Source organism: Gallinula chloropus (genome assembly GCF_964237585.1).
Source record: "Gallinula chloropus genome assembly, chromosome: 19".
NCBI lineage: Eukaryota > Metazoa > Chordata > Aves > Gruiformes > Rallidae > Gallinula > Gallinula chloropus.
In genome coordinates, this window is record NC_140104.1 from 1644620 (window position 1) to 1667628 (window position 23009).

The 23009-nt window shown below is 47.8% G+C and overlaps 1 protein-coding gene across 1 annotated transcript in view; it reads right to left on the reverse strand.

Moving 5' to 3' along the window:
* The window catches only part of COL26A1 (collagen type XXVI alpha 1 chain), a gene marked incomplete at both ends in the record, with an annotated part of 151092 nt that overhangs the window by 100588 nt on the left and 27495 nt on the right, over window positions 1-23009 (reverse strand). The window contains one exon of the mRNA XM_084273057.1: window positions 19003-19106. Coding sequence (XP_084129183.1) covers window positions 19003-19106 — 104 coding nt within the window. The remainder of the gene's footprint in view (window positions 1-19002; window positions 19107-23009) is intronic.

The following is a 23009-nucleotide window of genomic DNA, read 5'->3' on the forward strand; positions in this document are numbered from 1 at the left end:
CTGGTACCTCACTTCTGGAGCACGTGGTCCTGCTGTCTGTACATCACATACCAGAAGCTGGGTAAACCCACCCCACACATCGCTGTGGAGGAGACACGAACCCAAAGCACAAGGACGAGCACATCCCCTAGAGAAGACAAACCAAGTTTCACCCAGCACCAGACACAGGGAGCTCTCACTCTGGGGTTAGCAGAGAGGTGCCAGCCAGCCACCACTGTTTCTCCTCTTAGAGAAGCACAGAGGAAGTCATAAACCACACTGGCTGCAGATACAGAGACCTTCCAGCTGAAATCAGTGGCAGTGGAGAGGACAGCACCCTTCTGGTGTCCAGAGCAGGTCTGGACACTGGGACCACACACCTGCAGAGTTCCCAGTGCCACGCACCATATCCTGACCCCCAGCTGCTTCACAGACCAGCTTCCCTCCCCTGGCAGGTCACAGGAGCAGACACATGCACATGGGACTCGATCTATGAGGTCTCACTGTCAGAAGCCACGTTAGAGGCCAGGGGAGTACTTTGCTCTCACCCTCCTGAGGTCGCAGGGGCTTTCTTGCTCTGCATTATGTCAGCTTATTTTATAGCAAGAAAGGGTGGAAATAAATACCATCAAACTAGCCCTGCCTTTCCTCCCCCATGTCCCACACCAGAAAATCCCTCAATCCCTACAAAACAAGCTGAAGCTGCTGCCAAACCTAACAGAGTTCACAGAGACCTTGTTATCTTTTGAAATGACACCTTCAATTTAATTATCTCAGAGATTAAATCATCTCCAAACTATTAAGCAGAATAACTCAGTGGTGCCAGAACACTGCATCACACCATGACTTTTTTTTCTCCTAACCTCCCTTTAAACCTCCTCTGCTGACTAGACAGGCAGAAGCTCACAGATCTGCAGTCGTGCCCTGCATCCCCAGCCAATTCCTCCCTGTGCAGCTCGCCAAGTTTCATGTCTACTTTAAGCCTGATTCAGCTCTACCAGTATAAATTCAGAGCCACTCCAGGAGCTTCAGGGGCAGGAAGGAACCAAATTTAACATGCTGGACCATGGGATGAGTAAGTAAAAAGAGTACCTGAAAGTACACCAGCTTCATCTGAAAAAGCACAGAAGGAAAAATCAACTTTCAAGGCATTTTAAGAGCCTCCAGTCTTGACTGCTTTGCCTACACATGCCCACAAACACCCTGCTCCCTCATTGCACACTGTGCTTGCTTAAATGACACACCCTCTTCTTAAGCCATTCCCCCAGTCCTGGGGTGGTCTTGGCAAGTCATTTCACCATCCCCACCAGCACTGACCAGCCCAGAGAGCACAGGAACAGCACCTCCCTTGCACTGGGTGAACTGGGAACATTGGCTGCACAGCCAAAATAAATGTATTTTCCTCCTTCCCCTCCATATACACATGGACACCTGCCTCAGCTGGGACCCAGCACAGCCACCCCACAGCAAGAGACAAAGATGACTCCTTGGAATCACTGCAAGGCAGCAAGTCAGGGGAAGTATTTGCCAAGAAGGAATGATGATTCCAGCCAAGCTTGTTGGAACCACCATGTCCTTTGTCATATGGAGACATGGGGAAGACCCTGATGAATGCTCTGAAAGGGCAAGGGAATAACTGCAACCTTCTGGGTGCAGGAGCACACGTAGCCTAGGAAGGGGCTCACTTGGCCATTCTAAGCCGCTGGCACAGAGGATGTTCCTCTGAACACCACTTTAGAGCAAGGACAGCAAACTGATGGACCAAGGCCAAGGTCCAACTGGATAGGAGCCATAAGCCACTTTTACCTTAAGCCCAGGAAGGCCAGTGAGCTCAGGGGCCAAGTGTGTGTGTGGCAGCACCTGCCCCACCAGGCAGTGCTGAGGGGCACACGGGGCCAGGCATGGTTCACTGGGCTGTCTGCAGTACTGTGCAGGGGGCTTGGGCTAGGAAGAAAAGGATGGGGGATAATTTTATGTGACCAGAGCAGCTTCCAGCACTCAGATATTTACCATAATGCCTCAAAAGGAAGGTGTAAGCCTCCACACAGAGTTCATGGAAAAGCTTGTTCTTAGCTAACAGTCTTAAGCAGCACGATCTGCCTGTAGGTCTGTGCTGTGGTAGGTTTGGCTGCTCTGATGCAACCAGAGCTGGACTCAATAGTGGGAAGAAGTTCTGAACATCTTTTAAACCACACTGACTTTTTTTTTGGGTGTGTTTGTGTCCTGTGACAGATCCCTAGTGATATGGACACTGGTGATATGGAAAAGCATCATCAGACAGCTGCCTTAATTTTATGATCTTTCAATAAAAGCAGACAATAAGGTCTTTGGGTTGGGGGCTCTGTTTATAGAACAATACAGACCCAAGGCTGTTCTTCACAACACAAATAACTGCATTCTCCCCTCCTCCCTATCCTCCCCTCCTCCTATGCCTTGACAAGAACATTAATTGACTGGTGTCTGTGCTATCTGCCATTTCATATTCTGCTGTATCTCCTCTTCCAGCAGAATGGTGCTGAGCTCTTTGGAGAGGAAGAAGAGCTTGTCATTCCCACAACAGCTTGACTTTAAAAAAAATTTAACATTCAGTTCTCCAGAGACCTGGAAACAAGAGATCCTGGCACAGGAGACTTGTGTGCTAATGGCATGACACTGTATTGGATGTAATTAAACTATGGCCCTGTGAATGAGAGTGTCTGTGAGTGAGAGGCAGCTGATGTAGGGCAGAGAGGGAATAAAGGAGGAAAACATGATGTCAAGCTGAAGAACTCACCCGTCTGAGTTATCAGGCTGCTCCGAGTCAGCAACTTATTTTATTAACATTATTCCCCCTGGTCTTACGTCTTGGTTACCCCTAACAACCCATTCCCAAAGTCCCTGTGCTACTCACGTGCTTAAAACCAGCACATACTAAAGAAAAAGTTCTGATAAAGCAAGAACTCAGGGCTGCAGTTCACATTGTCATTATTCCCTCTAGTCCTCAAGCCTGATGCATCAGAAGCCAGACACACACCAGACAGAAGGGGTACAAAGCAGGGAAGCTGGGACAGCACAGGGTAAATTGCCATGAAAAAAAGAAAACAACAAAAATGAACACGTGATTTTGCCAAAATATTCTCTCTTCAAAACTTTTCTTTGGGTTTAGAACAGCTCTTGGTCTAACATAAATCTTAGAAGTCCTGCTCATGGTGTTTCCTCCTCCCTGATGATGCTAATCTGAAAGCCTGTCCTGTCCCTCTGGACCAGCCTGTTGCTGTGGTGTCCTGGTCCATGGCACAGAGAGCATCTGGCACAGGCCAAAGCTGACACGTAGCTAAAGCAGAGGGGGGTTTTGTTGCACTGGGCTTCTGTTATTCTGGGTGGGATTTTAATTTATGACTAAGACAAAGAAAAGCAAGAGGAACAGACTCCTGCAGAAGCTGTCACACAAGTGGCCTGCCAGTTCCTCCCTACACAGTGGTACCACACAGTACTGCCCAGCATCCCTGACTTCCAGCAGGTGTTGTGTCCCTGCTTCCCTCATCACCTGTGAGCATCATCTGCTTCTCAAAACCCATTAACAGGGTCGAAGCCAGTTAGGGGGTTTTCATTCTCTCACCTAGGGCTGGCACAGCATTTTGATAGGTATATACATCACAGGCTGGTTCCTTTTCAAAGGAGACATCCTCCTCAAACTTTCACAGTCATCTTATACAAGCAAAGGTGGACAAAGCTCCTAAGGTGGGATACCACTCTCCTGTCCAACTTTATACAAAAACCAAGGGTGTAATAGTTACAGCCTGCCCTACCAGCCTCCAGAGCTCCTGATCATCCTTTAGTTCACCTTGGACTAAGAAGAAATTGCTTTTCTTCCCTTAAACTAAGAAGAAATTGCTTTTCCTCCTCCTAGTTTTACTGCTGTTTCTGCCCATCCTAATGCAACATCTAACCTGTGAGCAGAGCACAACTAGCACACTGAAGGCTTTCTGAAGAGTTCAGGAGACATTGTGTGGTGTCCAGTTCCAAAATGGCATAAATTACATCCTGGAATGCATTATGTCCTGCTATGTTAGACAAGAGGAAATGTGGTATACAATGAAATAAAAGACATCCTGGAACCTATTACATACTCAGAAGACAAAAGAAAGGACATTATAGGATCGGCGTGGCTAATAAATGATGTGTTGGCATCTCTCTTCTACCAAGATGTGGATTAACAACAGATGTATTACACTAATGTCTATTTGTACACTAATCTAAAACAACTGCATTGCTGTTGCAGACAGGAATTTGATAAATGCAGCCCCCATTCCAGCTCCATGAGTGCTGCTGGGCTTCAGGAAAGGTGGGGAGGGGGCTGAGCCACTCCCAGTTTCCCTTCTCAGGGTTTGGGCCCTTGCTCTCACCTCCTTTTCTTGCTGGGTTGTTCCCTGCTGGTTCCTTGCCTGCACAGCTGGATTCCAGGGATCCAGGGGAGGAGAGGGCCTGCCATGCACTAGCCCAGAAACCCACAGCTCAGCTGCTGACCACAGGGTGTAAGGGCTGCTCAGCATCTTTAAGCAGGCCGTGCTTTCCAACTCCAGGACCTAAAGGGTTACATCCCAGAGCCCAGCAACTTCCAAAGTATCACTTTCCTTCTCAGGGGCCAACAGGCCTCCTGCATTTACATAAAGCCCTCCAGGGAAGGCAGCTGCAGAAAGCATGCACAGAAGATGCCTTCCTCAGGTGGTCCTCAGGGGATAGGAGAGAAGATACTGCAGGATTTACCCTCCAGCTCCTTTCCCCAGGAGCAGCTGGAGAGCAGTTCCTGGCAGTCTCAGTCTGACAGCATGACTTAGCTCACCTTCCCTCAACCTGAGGATGCAAACACAGAAGAGCAGCCTTGTGATGCTGGAAACCTGGAGCAAGGGAGCAGACATGGTGGATCAATCCATTGCCAACCACCTTTGCAGCACAGGTGAAATTCAGTTTAGTACCAGCTGCAGAGAGTCTTCTGCTACAGAAGAAAAGTCTATGCAGAACATCTGAGGTGTCACAAGCCAAGGACATGAGAAGAAACTACTTCACCCCATTCCTTCAGAGGCTGAGGACATGATGTGCTTATTCCCTATTAACACTGCAGAAGAAGGGTGTGAAGAGGTGGAGAGGAGCTTGGAACACCTGACCCTGGGGCCAGGGACACCTTATTGGCATCCACAAGCACTTGTGGATGGTGGCACTGGTAGAATTTGCTGTGAGCCATCAAAGAATAAGTATAGAACAGCAGCTGAGGCTGGGAATCAAGAGCCCACATCCACCTGCCACCCCAAACCTGCATGCTTTGCCAGCCTCTGCCCCAGGCTCTGCCTTAACCACTGTGAAAGAACAGGAACAATGAGTCTTGGGGGCAGGGAGGGGAAGAGAGAAAAGAAACAGAAGCACAAGAGAGAAGGAAAGGAATGCAAAGCTGGCCAGATGAGAAAACCTAGGTGAATATATCTGATCCTTCCTCTGCAGCCTGCAGAGCTTTGCTCTGGGAAACAGATTTTCTCAGCAATCATTTGCATTGGCTTCCAAACTTCGTGCAGCCCTGTCACCAGTCACTCAAAGCTCCACTTCAGGAACCAGCAGAGATTAGAAAGAAGAATGATACAGTCTGTCCTCACAGTGCTCACAGCCTGACTGGTATGGCTACAAGCAGGACAAATGCAGGTTGTCAGCCACCAACAGACATGGAACAGGAAAAGCTGGGAGCAAAGACGTGACCAAAGTGCATCCACAGATGCCACATACATTTTTCTATGCATGTTTACAAGCCTATCAAGAGAAATGTATGAGGGAGAAGCAGCCAGTCCCATAGCTACCCAGCCTTTAAACTGTCTAGAGAAACTATTTCTATGACTATTGAACAAAGCCCTCATTGCAGAACTCCCAAAGATGCTTAAAGAGATGTGGTTAAGAACTTAATCTCTTCAAATCAGAAGTTCTGCTTCACATTATCTATACACACACACTTGCTAAAGGCCATCTCTGAGTAGAAAGCTGCAGAATAGCTGTGTTCTCCCCAGAGACCATACCCCTTCCCTTTCCCATAAAAGTCCTATAAAATCTGAAGCAAAAGGGAATCTCATATCCAGGCCATGGTCTCTGCCTAAGCAGCTCTGGTTCCCATTTTCATTTCTTGCATTTCTCCTTTCCATTCCCTGGATGTATGTCAATGCCCTTAAGGTGCTGAAAAACTAAGTTACTCCACATGGAGTAGAAGTGGGAAAACTCTCCAACTTCCACACGGTGCAATATTCCAGAGCAGTTTGAAGTTCTGCTTCCTGCATCACTTCAGCACTCAGAGCAAATTCATTTTCCCTGGGACAACGGGGTCTGCAAGCTGCCACATGACATTTGTTTGAAGGAGGTTCAGCCCTGATGAAGTTATGTGATGGTAATACTGCATGAGAAACACACACAGTGGTCTCCTTAGAGAATCTTCCCTGTTGGCACATACTCAGGACAAGGGGACCCTCCACTGGCAGCCTTCCTGGCAATGGACTGAGCCAAGGGCTCAAAACCAGCCCCACTAGGCAGGGCTGTCACCAGTGGACCATGTCCTGTGCTCATACAGATTTGCTTTTGTCTTGTAGGCATCTGAAGTAGAGTCTGTGGGAACAACAGGAGATGGTTTTACAACACACACTCAGAGGCAGGACCAGAACCCATTATCCAGAGAAACTGCAAAGCATTCTCAAAAGCCATGAAGCAGAACAGGGTGCCAAGAGCCACCAGCTGTTTTTCCATAACTCTCTTACAGGTCCTGTGCACCAGAAGCCTCCAATGCCTGTCCCTGCCAGCCCAGGGAGGGGACAAGTTCCAGCTGAGCCTGTAGCTTCCTGCCCAGGAAAGGGACATCTCTGTATTCCAGAAGCAGCAGCAAGCTCCACCTGGGCAAACAGGAATATGAAACCAGGCTGCAGGCCTGGAAAGATGGGATGAGAAGAAAAGGTGTGAGGTTAGTGAGGAACAACACACGAAGGAATCTACAGCATCCTGCCTCAGGCTACACAGTTCCTGGCTGTAGCTCCTGACCCTGAGCACCAAACACTTCAGATGAGTTAAGACCCTGGCCAGGGTGCTGCTATGGAGCTGGATCTCTGCTGCTTTCCATCTGTTTGTACTTGAACTAGTCAAGAGTCTCATGAAAGAAAAAGTACTTCTAAAAATCCATGAAGAGTGAAGAATTGGGACACTGCAAGTGGATATCCTAGAGCAGGAGTGAGGACAAACTTTGGCTGACAGAGCACTTGGAGCTGTAATAAGACTCTTCTCCTATGTTTAACAGCCATTAAAAAGACAGACACCTATGTACAAAAGCAATCACTCAATCAAAAGCTGAAAAAGGGCCCTAAGGCCACCTCAGCCAGCACAACGGATTGGAAGGGTGCCATGGAAGTTTTAATTGCTCAAGTACTCTTACTACAAGAGGCATTCCAGTGGCATTGTCTATTTCATGGTCTTGCTGCACACAATCATTTTATTTATTGACCTCTGAAGATGTTTATAACAACCTGAGAGTCTGGAAAGTGGGAGAGAAGGGGCCTGCAAAGGTTGGGACTTTCTGATCACAACCATCAGGCCAGGACAGGAAAGCCATGGTTCAACAACAGACCTGACATCTATACTGCATAAAGTGACCTGACTGCCGTGTCAGCAGAAAGCCAGGTACATGGGAGGGAATCAATGCTTGCCCACCTAAGTTTGCAGAAACCAAAGGAGTATTTTCTTCCCAACACACTAACATGGACACTTCAAGTTCAGGAGACCACAGACACATGTGCCCCTTTGGGAACAGGAACACTGCTGCATGCACTGCAGACAGTGAACCAGTTCTTCAGTGTATCTCAAAGCCATCTCTATGGCAACACAGCAGAACAACCCCTGCACCACCAATTGTGACCTCTGCTTGCAAAGCACTGAAAGTTGTCTCCAGAAACCTGCAGTGTAGACAGCTTCCAGGAAACACCCTAATATGATGTGTTCAAGACCAGGTTGGGCCCTGGGCAACCTTGTGTAGCTCCAGGCCTGGAGGTTGGTGTCCCTGCCTGTGGCAGGGGGGTTGGAGCTCTGTGATCCTTGGGGTCCCTCCCAACCCAGACCAGTCTGGGATTCTATGATCACAGGCTAAAAAAGATCATTAAAGGCCCAGGGATGAAGGTTGGATCCATATATAGTTATTGGCCTGAAGCAGAAGCCTTGCCATCAAGGGGACACAGTGATGGCAGAGCAGGTACCTGGGGAGAGCACAGTGCTCATCAGGTGAGAGGAGGCATCATCATATCTAGACCTGGAAGTGGAGTCTGCAATAGGCATCTACACAGAGGAAAGAAATTCTAGATGACAGCATGCTATAATGGAGATGACTGCAAAAGCCAAGAGAACTTGAGACCAAATACCAGTTAAAACAGAGGATACTCTGGCCAAATTCCTTCACTTGAGGACTGTGTAATTAGGCCAGGAAAAGCACAACAGAATATGCCACAGAGAACAGTCCTGCACCGGCTCGTTAACCCAACAGGCCCCCTCCTCCACCTCCAAAGCCTGTATTTCATTGCAGGTACCTGAAGATTACACCAAGTGGTAAGCCAACAATTCCCATCTCATCATGAAACTCAGCCCAGGCCAAGAGTGGGGAGCTGGGAATGTTAATGGCAGTCGGCAGCTCAGCTAGCCCCTGTTAGGAGGGGAGCACTCCTCACAAAGCAGTGGCAGCAGTGGAGTTACACCCAAATAACTGATGGTGGACAGGACAAGAGTGACTTCTGCACGTGCTGTTCTGTACAGCACCAGCAAGGTGCATCCTCTGAGCCTGCAAGGTCTTAGTCCCCAGGTATGAGGCTGCCCACAACAGCACAGCTACACTCCACCATTCACACACAGAGCTGCAGCAGAGACTCTACACAAACTCAACTCCTGTAACCAAACAGACAAGCCTGTTGTGAGTAGGGTCCAACTTACTCTTCAACGTAAGGCCCTTGCAACCCCACTGGGGACTCCAGGGATGTTGCCAAGACCATAAATAGCCAATGCTCATGAACATTCAGCATCTGGGCATGACAGCAGAGTTCTTCTCTTTCCCCTGCCACCCCATAAAACAGAGAAACCCAAAATAGCAAGCCAGTTTCTGAAAATGTTGCCATATATCACCCCTAGTGTGACCTTGCCTGAGCCATGACTGGACCCAAGAGTCTTCCTCTCTTGTTCTGGGCTCTAAGTAGATGGCTACGCTGCTTCCCTTGAGACACAGCGAGTCAGAAATAGGAAATGAAATGGAGAACAGGGAGGAAATTCCATCCCCCAACACAGAAAAATTAAGAGGCAGTCACAGAATTCTCCTGGTAAGAGGTAAAGAAATACGTACGCAAGAGCGAAGGCTGGAGACACAGAGAGATCTTGTTAAACTTTTACAGTTTAACCACTGAACAAGCTACTTTCTCTCCATAATTTATACCTGAATTGTGTGTCTAGACATGACATCATTTTAAGGTATGCCTTGTGTTCTGTGGTGAGTTTACAATAACCAGAACTTATAATTGCTGTGGTTCAGGTCAGCAAAAGCGGAAAAAATACCCAAAGCCCCTTCTGAGCAGCTGTTCCTGGTAATCGCTTTAGGCTGTTGTTTTCTGTCAAGGAGACAAGGCCTAGCAAATGCTAAAAGCCAACATTAAACCAACTCCCCTTCCTAAAAGTGATGAATACCATAGATAATCTCCAATTCTCAGGCAGCTTTATTTGGTATGGTTCATATTAAAACAGCGGAGGACGGCCAGATAAGCAAGGGCAATGAAAACATCTACTGTACGGCTGTGGAGACTGACAGCCTCAGACACACCGGGCCTGCCGCACGTCCCCAGGAGAAACCAGTTCTCCCAGTGCAGTAAAACAACCCTGGGGGTCCCAGGTGGGATAACCACCAACACGAGCGTGTTCTCACTATCAAGACATAAATCCTGAGGCTACAAAAGCTGGAACCAGTGTGTGGTTCTCATACACCAGCCACTCTTACTGCAGGAATGAACCCCGTGGTGACAGGGGCTGCTGGCCAAGTGACTTTAATCATGTGAGGAGCTGCAGTCACTGCCCTGGAGAGCGTGGCCTGGAGCATCCTATTTCATCAATAAAGTGGAATTTAGACATCTGAATGGGGAAAAAACAAAACACCCCACACAACAGCCCAACCTAAACACTGAAGGGGTGGGTTTGGTTTGGGGGAGGAGGGGGCTTTGTGTTGGTTGGTTTGAGAGGCATGCTGGATGCCAGACACAGCCATGGGAGAGCAGGAGCTAGGATCAGAGCACCCAGGAGTGATCCCTGGGCCCAAGGCACTCTTTGTATGGCTTCCCAGGCTAGGCTAGCACAGGGCCCCAGTGCTCAAAGCTGTCTTTGTGGCAGCAGGCACAGAAACACCCATGCTGCCATGTCCAAGGCAACCCAAAAGATCCAAATGGGTCTACAGGTGCATTGGAAGGGACAGTCCATAACATGCACCTCAAAAGGCACACGTAGGTCACACACATGGAAATTCATATTTTTAGAAGAGAGCAGTCCCAGTTAGAAGGGACCTACACCAATCAACTAGTCCAACTGGTTTTTCAGACAGAAGCTTTGCCTTTGGTAAGAATGAAATACACATGAAGGTTCCCCACACGCTGTGCCTCCTCCTGCTGTCTCAGTGGGAAGACAAACTATAGCCCTGAAGAAATCCAAAGTAAGGTCAAAGACAATGGGCAGCAACCTTCAATTAAGTGTTATAGATTGAAATAGGCAGAATTCTAAGTCAAAAGGATACATCACAACTATTGTTGACACCTAAAAGCCATAAAAGACTGGCCAAAACCTAGTCAGGAAAGGCCCAAAAGACACATGACTTGAGAGCCACCATCCCCTTTTCTCCATGTCACACAAGTGACCTACACCAGACCACACAAGTGTCCACTTACAAGAATGTATGTAGAATCCACACATTTGTGTGCTCTAAAGTAAAATCACCTTCTCCTTCCATACGAATCCCACAGTTTTGTTGTACTAACTTTTTCTACATATGTAAGTGGTCCAACTCTCCTCTGTCATCTGTATTAGAAAGAAAACAACTTGACTACTTCTTAGCTCTTCTAACACCCACTAAGAAACAGGGAACCATTTCAGCTACTAACAAACAGGAGAGAACCCACAGTACTGCACTAACAGGGCTAGATAAGAGGCTGGTTGTTGCACCCAAACTGATGTTAGCTTCTATTGAGCTGGCTAATGCAGACACAGAGCTATCACATCCTTGCCTGGATCAATCCACATCAGTGTGACATCAAGTCTCACGGGGTCTGTGCCAGAACAAGGAATTTAACCCATGACTCCCTAGTTCCACATCGATGGTTCAGGCTCCTTTCTCATCACACACACACCAGGGACTCAAACCTGGACCAACAAACCCTGCACAGTGAGTTGGTGCAGAGCTCCACTAATCATTCAGAGAGAACAGCCCACTATATCACATCATTTGGCATCAGTGAGAACTGAAGCACAAAGGAAAACCATGAGAGGTGCTAGCAAAGACTACCCTGAGATAGCTGAAGCTCAGGAGTGGTGGTGAAAAGAAGAAAGCAGCTACTGCTTTTCAGTGCCAGATAAGTACAGAGCAGCAGTGAGAATTCCATTGCTCACAGGATTCTAAAGCAGCAAGGATATTTGTGCCCAAATAGTGCAGCTGACCTGTCATATCCTCTGTCCCAACCTGAGTGTACATTAGGGTCTACAGCTGGCTTATAATGAAATTCTGAAGCCATTAGTGCTGCTCTGGCTTCAGTTCTTGTTAAAGATGTTGAACATGAGCCCAGGTTTGGTCAAAAGGTTACAGAGGTTTTCAAATCATTCCAACTTGCAGTGACCAAAGGTAGATTTAGGGTTTGCTGTCAGAGCATATTTGCATTTACAGTTCTACAACCTGCCATAAAAAGCCAGGTTGAGATCAGCATCTTTCTTTGAAATATAAATGAGGTACAAAACCATGTGGAATGGAAAAGGAGACTCACTCACTCTGGGATCATCACAATCCAAGGACAAAGGACTGATAAATAATCAGTCTTTGACATACCTTCAGGCATATGGTCTTCTTTTTCTCCTGCCAGCAGTGTTTAATGAGTTTGAAGGGTGAAACTTACTTTGTCTCTCCTGCTTAAATCAAAGACCAAAGCTTAATACAGCTGAACCTGTTGCAAAAACAGAGTTCAGGGTGAAGGTTTATACTCCAAAGTTTGTAGTATTCACAACTGTCCAGGCCTAGGACACCAGTGCTGAGTGTCAAAGGACACTCATACTAGAAGTCGGCCACTAGACATCAGTAGAGCCATTTAAATGCTCATCCACGTTCCCCATTAAGCATATGAAGGATCTTGATACTTGCATTGTTCTGTAACAAGCTTACAGTTTTGATTATCATCCTAATTGACTACTAGCAGTGGTATTCTGCTTCCCTAAGACAAGCACAGGGCAAGAACGATACCTTTGTACAGCCACATCATAGTATAAATGAAGTGGTCACCTAGCAAGGGAGTGGTTTCTTTTCCCATGCAGCTAATAAAAAGCTGCTGTCTTGCTGTCAGTGTTAATATTAAGACAAAAGCAAGAACCTTCAAGTTTGTTTCATTAAACATAAACTGATGCCCATCCCACCCAGTCTAGAGGGAAGAGAAATAGCTGCTTACTGATGTTTCCACAAGGACCAGCAAGTACACAGCAGAAGGACAGTGTTCAAAGCATCTTTGACAAATCACACTGGGAGATGTGTTTAGCAGATAATACAACTGGAGAATGCTTGAAAAGCCACTGTTTGCTTAATCACTCCAGGGTATGTTTGAAATGATCAAATAAGCCAAGTTGAGGAATAGCTTGTTCCCCTTATTTAATGGGCTATAATATTTTACAGTGCAAAGCCCTGCAGCAATACAACTCACTGCAGCATTTGGAGCCATCACTGTGTGAGTACTATAAGCCATATGGATTTAACAACTCTAGCCACCAGTAAAGAGAAAACCAGAACCTTTGCTACTTAAGCACAGGCCTTTACCACTGAAGGTAAAAAGCTCTGACTGTCAACAGCAGCAGTATTGTATCTGTCACCCAAATTGGCCACTGGAGAAGAACTAATTCACCAAGATACTGAGACACTGATGGAAACTGTGAAGTGATGCCACAGCAGTTTCTACAGCCTGTGCTGTAGAAAACACTCTCCTTCCATAAGGACAAGACTCAACACCTTCAACAGAAGCCTCTAGTACTTGATATAGGGAGCCACATTTGGCTTAGTCACTGGCTGCAGGAAGTAGTTTAATTAAAAAGTCCATCTGCCATGAATGTTACTGAAGGTTTTTAAAGCTAAGGACCACCTAGCAGTCAGTGTAGGCTCCTGTGCTTTCCACAGTGGCTGCACACCAAAGACTGCTTCAGCACTGCTGCTACAGAAGTCATCACAAGGGGTGTATTTCATTTACAGAAAGAGAAAAAATCCACAGGAATTTCTTCAACCACCTAAATATCTCCACATCTGGGTAAGGAATAGGACATCTTTTAATCCCACCTATCTATAATCCTTTTGACTCTGTTAGAATTGCTGCCCAAATTGAAGTCAGTCACTGCCTCTGGCCATCCTACACAGCACTGTTCAGCACTGGCCAACCTGCCTGCAGCAGAGGCACCAGCCACACGTGGCAGTGCAAGGTTCAGTGAGCACCAGAGGGCTCACAAGCATTATTGGGTTTTGCACTATTAACAACCAGAAAGCCACAAACCTTACAGGAATTTTCCTGTGAAGACAGGCAACATGCAAGATGTGGTTGGGTCTGTAGCATGACCCCGGTGTTGCCTCTCTTACATGCTGCACCCACTGCAAAGCATCTTGGAACATCTGGGCCTTCCCAGTGACTGATCACCCAGAGACACGCAACAGCGCTCGGGATCTGCGAGAGGCCAGGGACTGAGCCCTGAGCTTACTGCAGCAGAGCTGGAGAAAGCTGCTTGCCAGAAGCCCAGGCTCCAGCCAGCAAGTCCCTCCAGGCTCACTTGGAAAGGTCGTGTGACCTCACTGCCGTATGCCTGCTGGGCTCAAAATGAAATGCAAACTCGCATGTTACTTGTGGATTGGGATCCGTTATCCAAGGAAGAGACAAACCAGGAGCCCAAGCAAGAGGCATCTGTCCAGAACAGAACTGATCAGTCTTTAATGGCCTCTGTGATAGGGGATTTTCATACAGCCCTGCCTGCTCCAGTGGGTGAGGGCCCTCGCACACCATGTTTACCTAGTGATGTTTCACACACGTTTTAAGCAGCCTCTCATTAAACACCGTTCAGTCTAGCTTGTGGTACAGAGAATCAGATGGGATTTCTTAGGAAGTTCACCAGCCTTCCTTTCTTCAGGAACTGCAGAGCTGGCAGAGACCCATCCAACAGGTGCCTGTTACACTGCAGTGACAGGCAGGACATCTTGCAGTGCTACACTTGTTTATCAGCTGAGTTAATGTTTCCCACCCTTCACATCACCCACATGCAGTTATTAAGTAAGTCTATACCCACTTCTTGTCCAACTCCTGAAAAACTGAGTTAACACATTGTATTTTCACATACATTGACAGTTTGATGTTTAACAGTTCCCAGGGCAGCAAACCTGGAGAGGTGAGGTCCCATCAACACCACTGTGAATGCCCTTCCTTCACAGAGCACTCTGATGGGCTTTCAAACTCCCAGGCCTCTAGTTTTGATGTTCAGTCTCAAGGGCTTATCAAATTTTGTATCATAATTGCATTTGCTAGTTTACCATGGCAGTGTTGTTCTGTGTCTCTTCCAAGGCCAAGAAGCTTTGTGAACCAGCAGTAAATTTAGAAAAAAAAGAGAAAAAAGTTTTTGTACTGTGTCAAACTGAGAAGAAAGTCCTCATGTTCTTAAACACACTGGAATCTAAAAGGTTTGAAGAGCATCAGGATAACAAGATGCAAATAATACTTATTAAAACTACATTAAAAAGTGCCCATAGCTGAAACTTGGGGAGGGCATGCAGGGGAAGGGAGGTTCTCAAATTAAACCATTACTTGAACAAGGCAACTCAAGTTTCCCATCCTATTTGCATTCTTACAGAAATAATAAAACAAAAAGCAAGCTTGGAATCCCAGTGGCATCACTTCAGAGGTGCCAAGGTTACTCTTGGAGCTGCTTCTTGCCCAAACACTAAGCTGTCTACCATCCATCTGCTTCTGGGGTAAATAGGATACTGGCTACTCTCCCAAATTCAAGCAATACAAACAAACAAGAAAGAAGTCTATGTTAGATTTGTGAAGTGAAATAAGATCTTGCCTAGCTGGAGAGCTGGGGTGGTGCTGAGCCCCTTAACTTGTGAGGGACACTTCTTCCTCTCCCAAGAGATCACACTTGGCTTTGAACTTTCAGCCACATAGAAAAAAGGCTGAGTTGAAATGTCAGCATCATCTTGGATTCAAATCAATCAGCTTGATGCATGATTGCAATAGCTAAACCACTTCACCTCTGCACTGCCCTCATCCATATGTTCTTTATATCAGCAGTCAGCAGACTGGGTGGCTCAGTGGATTCATTTCCTGTCCTAGGCTTGGGCTCCAGTTTAAACAAACCAAAAACAAACCCTGAAACTGGAAAATAAAAATTAGCATCTACTGACAGTTAAATTCACCAGACTTGTTTGCATCAAGTCTCTTTCTCCATCCAAGAAAGCTGCAAGAAACCCTTCAGGAAGTCCTGGTACAACTGATGATTTTTAACTATCTATTCAACTACCTGGTCACAGTTCTACAAACACACTGAAGGAACTGGAGACCTTTCAAATGTTGACATACCTTTGGGCTTGGGGAAAGCAACGAAGGGAAGGAGAGAGAGACCCAAGCAGTGTCAACTTAAAAATGAAAACAGATTGGAAACAGCCATCCCCACCTCAGTAAATTAATAACCCACTGAGTAGCAATATCTCCACCCACTTCTAGAGCTGGGCTCCTTCCAGACAATGCTGCTCTTTATCAGCTACAATGCAAGAGTTAAATTCCCAGGATAATTGAAATCTAAACAATGTGCAGCCTTCAGCAATAATGTAGGTGCCTGCCAGCTGGGGACAGTTAAGTGGTTCCTATCTCAAGCTAAACTTACTAGCTAAGGGTTGAGACACTGTAGTATTAATTGAATTGCATTTCACAGCTTGTTCTCAGAGTGCAGCACGTTGCTGTGGAAGAGGGGTTCTCACTGAAGGCGTGTCAGCAGTCTCAGAGTGTCATACTTTGGGGCTAGATGTCCATGCTCCATGTTTCCTTAGCCAAAGGGCAGTAGATCTGCCATTTGGGAGATAACAGGAAAGCATGCACATTGGAAATCTCTGCAGTGCAGCCCTTGAAGGATTTCAAGTCCTTTGCCTTGGTTTCCTTGGCTCACCCTCCCACCATCCTGCCTTCCCCCACAAAATGCTAAAAGAAAGAAATCAAAAAAGGCCAGGGAAGGCCTTGAAAAAAGACAGCTAGTGAAAGTAACCCATCCTCCAGATAGCCAGCTGTGGCTCCCCAGAGGCACTGTTCCAGAACAGCACAAGAAAGGAACAAGTATCAACCCTGCCCACAGGGGCTGAAGGGAGGAATGGATAGATAGAATCTCTCATGGCTCATGATGCAAAGACCACGGTCAGTCCAAAGGGACCCCTCAGCCCTGCCCATGCACACACCCCTCCCAACACTGCTCTGCCTGCCCAATCAAGCCATTGCCTCCTGCCTTAGCCTGTCCTGCTCAGGAAAATTCAACCTTACTATTTATTCCAGGGCCCACAGGGGAAGAAAACTTTTTACTTTAGCCTCAGGCAGCAGCAGACCCCCTGAAACTGAAAGCTCAGAGTCCCTGTAGCTGCCATGCTGCTGACACACAGAACAACAGTGACTGTCAGAGCATCTGCAACACAGTGAAGGCAACTGAAAAACAGCAGTGGGCCCAACAGGCCTTCAGTCCTACCTGCCTCAGGCCAGCTCCAAAAGCACCAACTGACACTCAAGTCAAGTGAAACACTGAGGAGAAATCTAAGGAACACAAAGCATTTTGAGGTTCTACCCTACTAATTCATGCTGTGGGCCCACAACAGCTCCAGTTTGGGTTTGTTCCAGTTTAGTTTTCTATTTCTTATGTCTGCTGTTTCCAGGAGGGGCCCACACAGGTGTAAGCATCCCACCCTCTCAGAGGAACCAGATTTATAGCAAGAGTGAGCACAGGAGGAGTACAGTAGGCTTTAGAACAGGGTGCTAACACGCCCTAAACTCTTTCTGGCCTCTTTTCCAAGTGGCACCAGCATTAGGAGTTAACATAAGGAGCAAGCAAATACTTCCATTTTAAAACTGATACCTCTGGACAGCCTGAGGGGCTGTGCACACCAGTAATGCCAGTACTGCTGCTGGAAATGAAGCAGCACAACCCTGATGTACTAGAAAGGGGTCCTTTTGTTTTTATTTTCCTCCTTCATTCAAGTACATGGGGCTATCAGACTGCCAGATGTTTTTAGGAGAAAAGAAGGTAGAAAGCCTCACACATGAAAGCAAGGGCTTGCTACTGGCTTTCTCCAAGCCCAGAAGAACAGTTCCACCTTGAAATGAAATTGTCACCTCGTTCCACAGCCCTGCTCCTGTGAGGTCACTGCTGATGCTCTCAAACAAGCTTCTGTTGGCTTTATTTCCACTGAACTCTGCCGAGGCAGATCTGGCACTGCAGGAGGGAGCTGGATTCTCTCCCCTACACCAGCAGCACCACCAAGGTGTAATTGCTCACAACTGCCCAAACCTGCAGGCACAGTCAGGCTGCACCTCAGGTTCCTGGTCAGGTCATTGTCAGGCTGAGCTGCAGCTACTTTGGAAGTAACAGATCTGCCACAATCCTTAACTTCTCTCTCCAGGAGGGGGAAGGCGGATGGGGGGACAGGGTGGACCAAGCTGCCTGCAGCAGCTTCTCTTCCCCAGGCTCACTTCTTTTAGCAGCATGCTAACACACAAAGCTCCCTCCCTCAGACTACAGTTTAGGGTAGCTTTGCACTTTTCAAGACTTTTCTTGAGCTTCTGGGACACTATTGTTTCCTCAGCCAGCTGCTGTCTGCAGCCATCTCTCTCCAACTGGGACGAGACAACCTCCTAGCTGGAGATTTTCCCTGAATCGTGTGATTAGCCCCAAGACACCCCAGCACAGAGAAGTGAGGTGCAGTGACAACCAGCAGTGGTGAAGCTGCTGGACAGCCCTGGTGCAGAGGCAGGCTGTGCTGACCTGATGCAAGTGAACTGAAAACACAAGGCCTAGTTTCTCTCCCATTCATAAGCCACAAACACTCACAACAGGTTAAGCAGATGCTTTGGTACCTAAACCTGAAACTTGACAGAGAAGCAGGACTTGTTTCAAAGCATCAATTAAAGCAAAAGCCATTAGGAAGGAAAACACAAAGTATGTCCTTTTTGTCCATCATGATGAGAAAGGGAAAAGCTTTAGTTTTCTTCCAGCTCTAGATAGAGCCTTGTGCACCTAATGTAATACAAAGATCTCTGGGGATACCTACTAGTTGTGCTCAGACCTGACAGGCATAACTCTTACAAGCAGCCACCCAAGGAGCAGCTTTCATCAGCTACAGCAACTGATGGTGATGCCAGCAGGACCCAGAGATGAGAACACACTGACACAGAGACCACATTTTCCAAAGGACTGGGCAGTGGGGACACCAAGCACGAGTATATCAATAAAACAGGCCATCCCTAGGTACCCATGTCTTCATTTCTTTCCCCCTCCCTGTTCAGGCTTCTTCGGAGGCATTCAAGACAGTGTGTTTCCTAAGACCACATTGCAGAGCTTGTGTGAGCACATCCAGGTAACGATGGGGAGGGGGCAAACACACATTCTCCTCCTGTGTCTGAGGCATAGAGCGAATTAAGGAACAATTCCCCACCAGCCCACCCACACATCCCCTTGCTGCTGCAGGGACAGATGCGGTGCAGGGTAACTTACCCTCTTCACAGTTGCTCCCTGTGAAGCCCGGGCAGCACCTCCACTCCAGCGTGGTCACAGTTCGGTAGGACATTTTGTACGTGGGCCTGATGAGAGTCCTGTAACTAACACAAACAGGTAGTTAGTAAGGTGCACTTACCTACTCAAGGGCAAAGTTGCTACTAATTCATAGCACATCTCCCTGCCTGGGTATATCCCCAAAGCACCCAGCCACACCCAGCTGCAGAAGGAGGGTTTACCACTGCATGGATCTGAATTGGCAATCTTCATCTTTCCTCCCTAAGCCCTCACACTCCTCCCAACAGCTCTCCCTCAAATAACCCCAGCATGCTTTGTGCAGGTCTCATTGCTATCAACCCATTCCAATTACTAGATGGGATGACTTTTGCTTCCCTTGCTCTACACCCATATGGATTTCTTAGTCAGACTTGGGGTGTATCAGCACTCAGCATGACGAAGATCATGGTGACCCAACTACATCAGTGATCTGCATGGAGTCCTTTTCCAGCTAGCTGACCTGTGCTTCAGCTCTCCTCATCTGAACTAGGGTTACACTCTTCACCACAGCTGAGGCTCTGTGGGACAGATTTGTTAGCTCTGCACACAGCACTCCCAGGGGCCAAGTTAAAGCACAAGTACTGCCATGGCCCACTGGAAACTGGAGGGCTCCCTGCAGACATCAGCAAACCAGTGCAGGGCACCAGTGATGCTGAAGTCAACATGGAACAGGCAGTTGCAGAAGTGTCAGCTTCTCTTGTAAACCAGCAGCCCTTCAAAGCTGCCCAGTCAGTGTTCCCTGTATACAGCCAGACAAGTCACTGCTGTTCACCAAGCTAAAAGCAAATACAGAAGTTGTAAGCTACAGGCCCCCCTCAAAATTCCTCCCCTTATTTAACAGCCAAAGGAATTTGGCACACACAGGGAGAGGCTGGGGCTTTGGGATTGCAGCACTGCAGCTTTAGGCTTCTCTCAGGCCAGGCAGACACCAGCCCTGAGCACCCCAGTCTCCTGGGGAAGATCCTCCACCCGCAGCACTGAGAGCCACCAGGAGACAGAGCGCTGCCTGGGCTCAGCCGGGCACAAGGCCAGAGACAGGAATTGCAATCTCATCTAAAACTCCTCCCAGGGGTAGCAGGCAGAGGTGTACAGCCAGGACAGCACTGCAGGGACACTGGGGATGACTGATGAGCAGTAGCAAAGGCTTGCCAGGAGAGGCTGCCCATGTATGTCTCTGAAAGAAGGCAGCATCTTAGTGCTGGCTAACACAGTCTGTGAGAAACTCACATCTCAGGAAGCTGTTACTGATTATTTATGCCAGCTGCCAAACACAGCAACCAACTTCTCCCATAAGCCACCAGAGAGGAGGGCCACACCAGCTTCCTCCTGAGCATGTGGCCACCTGCACTTGGAATAGCATCACCCAGGGATGGGAGGTAACCCTGTCCCCAGAGAACATGACATCCTGGCCCTCAGAGCTGCCATCAAGCACACCGCTTGCTGCTGACAGCCACGATCCAGACATGTGCCTGATAGGGGCTGGACAGAGCCAGCTCACCCCACCTAGTGCTTTGTGCTTCTGCATGCAGCAGTATTCAAGAGTTTGCAGTCACAATTGAGTTTGAATACTTGGCTCCACACCAGTGTAGGTAGATCTCCAGTGCTTTTTCAGAGAGACACCCAAGGCACACAGACTCCGTCTTGCTGAGGGTCTCAGGAGAGCTCTGGCAAAGTTCAGGAATTGAACCCAAGTCTCCTGACTCCCAGTCCTGGCACTGGACTCTAGACATCTTTCCACATGCAAGCCCCAAACCATCACTCAGAGGTTCGTGACTTTGTCACTAACACCACAGCTGGATTTGACCTTGAGATGAAAGTCTCCAGCCCTGTTACCAGTGTCCAGAGCCAGCCAGTCTCCAACCACACCGTGATTTTAAAACCATGTTTCTGCCAACACCAAGATGTTAAAGCTCTCTCAAACTTCATTATGAAGTGTGGAGAGTGGCTTGAGCCAGACTGGAATCTTGGCAGCAGTTCTGTGTCAGGGAAGTAGCTAAAGTTTAAACCTCAAACGAGTGAGGACTTCTCAGGGCATGACAGAAGTGGAGCTCAGCTGTCACAGCCTACCACCCACCCTGAATTTCCTGGAAGAGGCCTGACATTTGTGGCTCTGTTCAGCATCGTGCAGTCAGGCATGCAGAGTGGTCCCACAGCTTGCTAGCTCTGATTTGATCTGAAGTTGCTCTGTTCTTCAGAACATCATTTTTCTTCACTCATGTGAAATGACACCAGAGGCTGTTGTTACATAGATCACTACTTGGTGCTGACTGCTGTTCCAGGAGGGGAGTGAAGAAAACTCCTTCATCAAAGGTCACCTCTGTCTGATACCTGAAGTGTTACAGTTGAAGGAGAGGTAAAAACTTGGGAAAGGAGAAGATACCTGCTAAAGATCAGAAGTCCCAGAATGAAAGTGTGGGGAAAACAGCAGGTAGAAGAGGGGATTGGGAGCAGAATAGGAAAGCCTTTCCCTTGGATGTCACCCAACCCACAAACACTGGCATAGAAATCTCCAAAACCACAGCAAGGGAAGGGGTCAGGATGAGCAACCTCTTGACTTCCCAGACAGCCAAAGGACGTGATCAGCATGCACAGCCCTTCAGCAGAAGGCTTCCAAGCACTTCAGAGGAGCAAACTACCAGGACCTGACACTTTTCTTGCAGTTCTGTGCCATCTCCCAATGCATTTGCTGAGGCACACAGCAAGGTCCCAGGGAGGGAATCGTAGAATCCCAGACTGGGCTGGGTTGGAAGGGACCCCAAGGATCACAGAGCTCCAACCCCCTGCCACAGGCAGGGACACCAACCTCCAGGCCTGGAGCTACACAAGGGTGCCCAGGGCCCCAGCCAACCTGGCCTTGAACACCCCCAGGGATGGGGCACCCACCCCCAATCTGGGCAGCCTGTTCCAGCACAGCCCAGGGAAGGTCCAAGAAAACTCAACTCACAGCCACTGCTGTTAGTGGGTAAGATCAAACAGCTGGCTGTCCTTGGACACTGCCTGAACAGTGTCAGACAAGCTACAGGAGCTCACCTGCATGCAGTCATCGTTTGGGAAACAGTACCTTGTGTTGAAGTGCCCAGAAAGTGGTAATTTGGGGAGGAAGCACAAGATGAGTGATAAACTGAGTTGGGGGTATGAAGCTAGAAATACTAGAGAGGTCAGGACACATCAATGAATGGCAGGCAGCAAGTCTCATGCCTCAGCACACAAGGATGTGCTCCCCCTGCTCTCAAGGAAGTGTCACTGAACACAACAGCCAGACATGACACAAGAAAGGGAAAGAATGTCACATTCTTGGATCAGAGCCCCAAAAACCAGGTCAAAGAGAGGCATGATCTCTGCCACGACCCAAGCAGGACAGCTTGTCACACACAGGAAATGCCTTCCCCCTTTAGGGATTTCCCCTGCCCTTTGACACCTACAAACAAAGCTGTTTGTACACCAAGGCCACATGAGAGGGAAGGCGTGAAACCCATTTCCACATCACAGGAGATGGTTTTGTTGAAGAGATTCATTCAGCCGTTGCAGTTTGTGCCCAAGGAGACCTCAGCGACCTGCAGAGGCTTCTATTTATTTCTATTCAAGTTCCAGGTTGAAAGTTTCACCATCACTTACCAGTTGGGCTTAGGACAAGTGGAATGAACTTGCCTTTATGGACTGGCAAAGAATCTGGAAGCCAAGGAATTGAAGCAGTTTTACCTACTACTCTTAATGAAGTCGCATATCAACTCATTTATAAATAAGCACTGTGTTAAAAGAAGGTCAGAACAAAGCTTGTAGCTTTTCCTCTAATTTCTGGTCCCCACAGCCTGATTTACAGCCAAGCCAAGAATCTGAAAATCCCCACAGAAAAATCAGGGTGTTCTGAAATCACAGTTCAAAACTGTGTCAGGTTGAGTAACCTAATCTTGAAGTGCTCTGCTGCCCTGGAAAGAAGGCAGGCTGAAAGA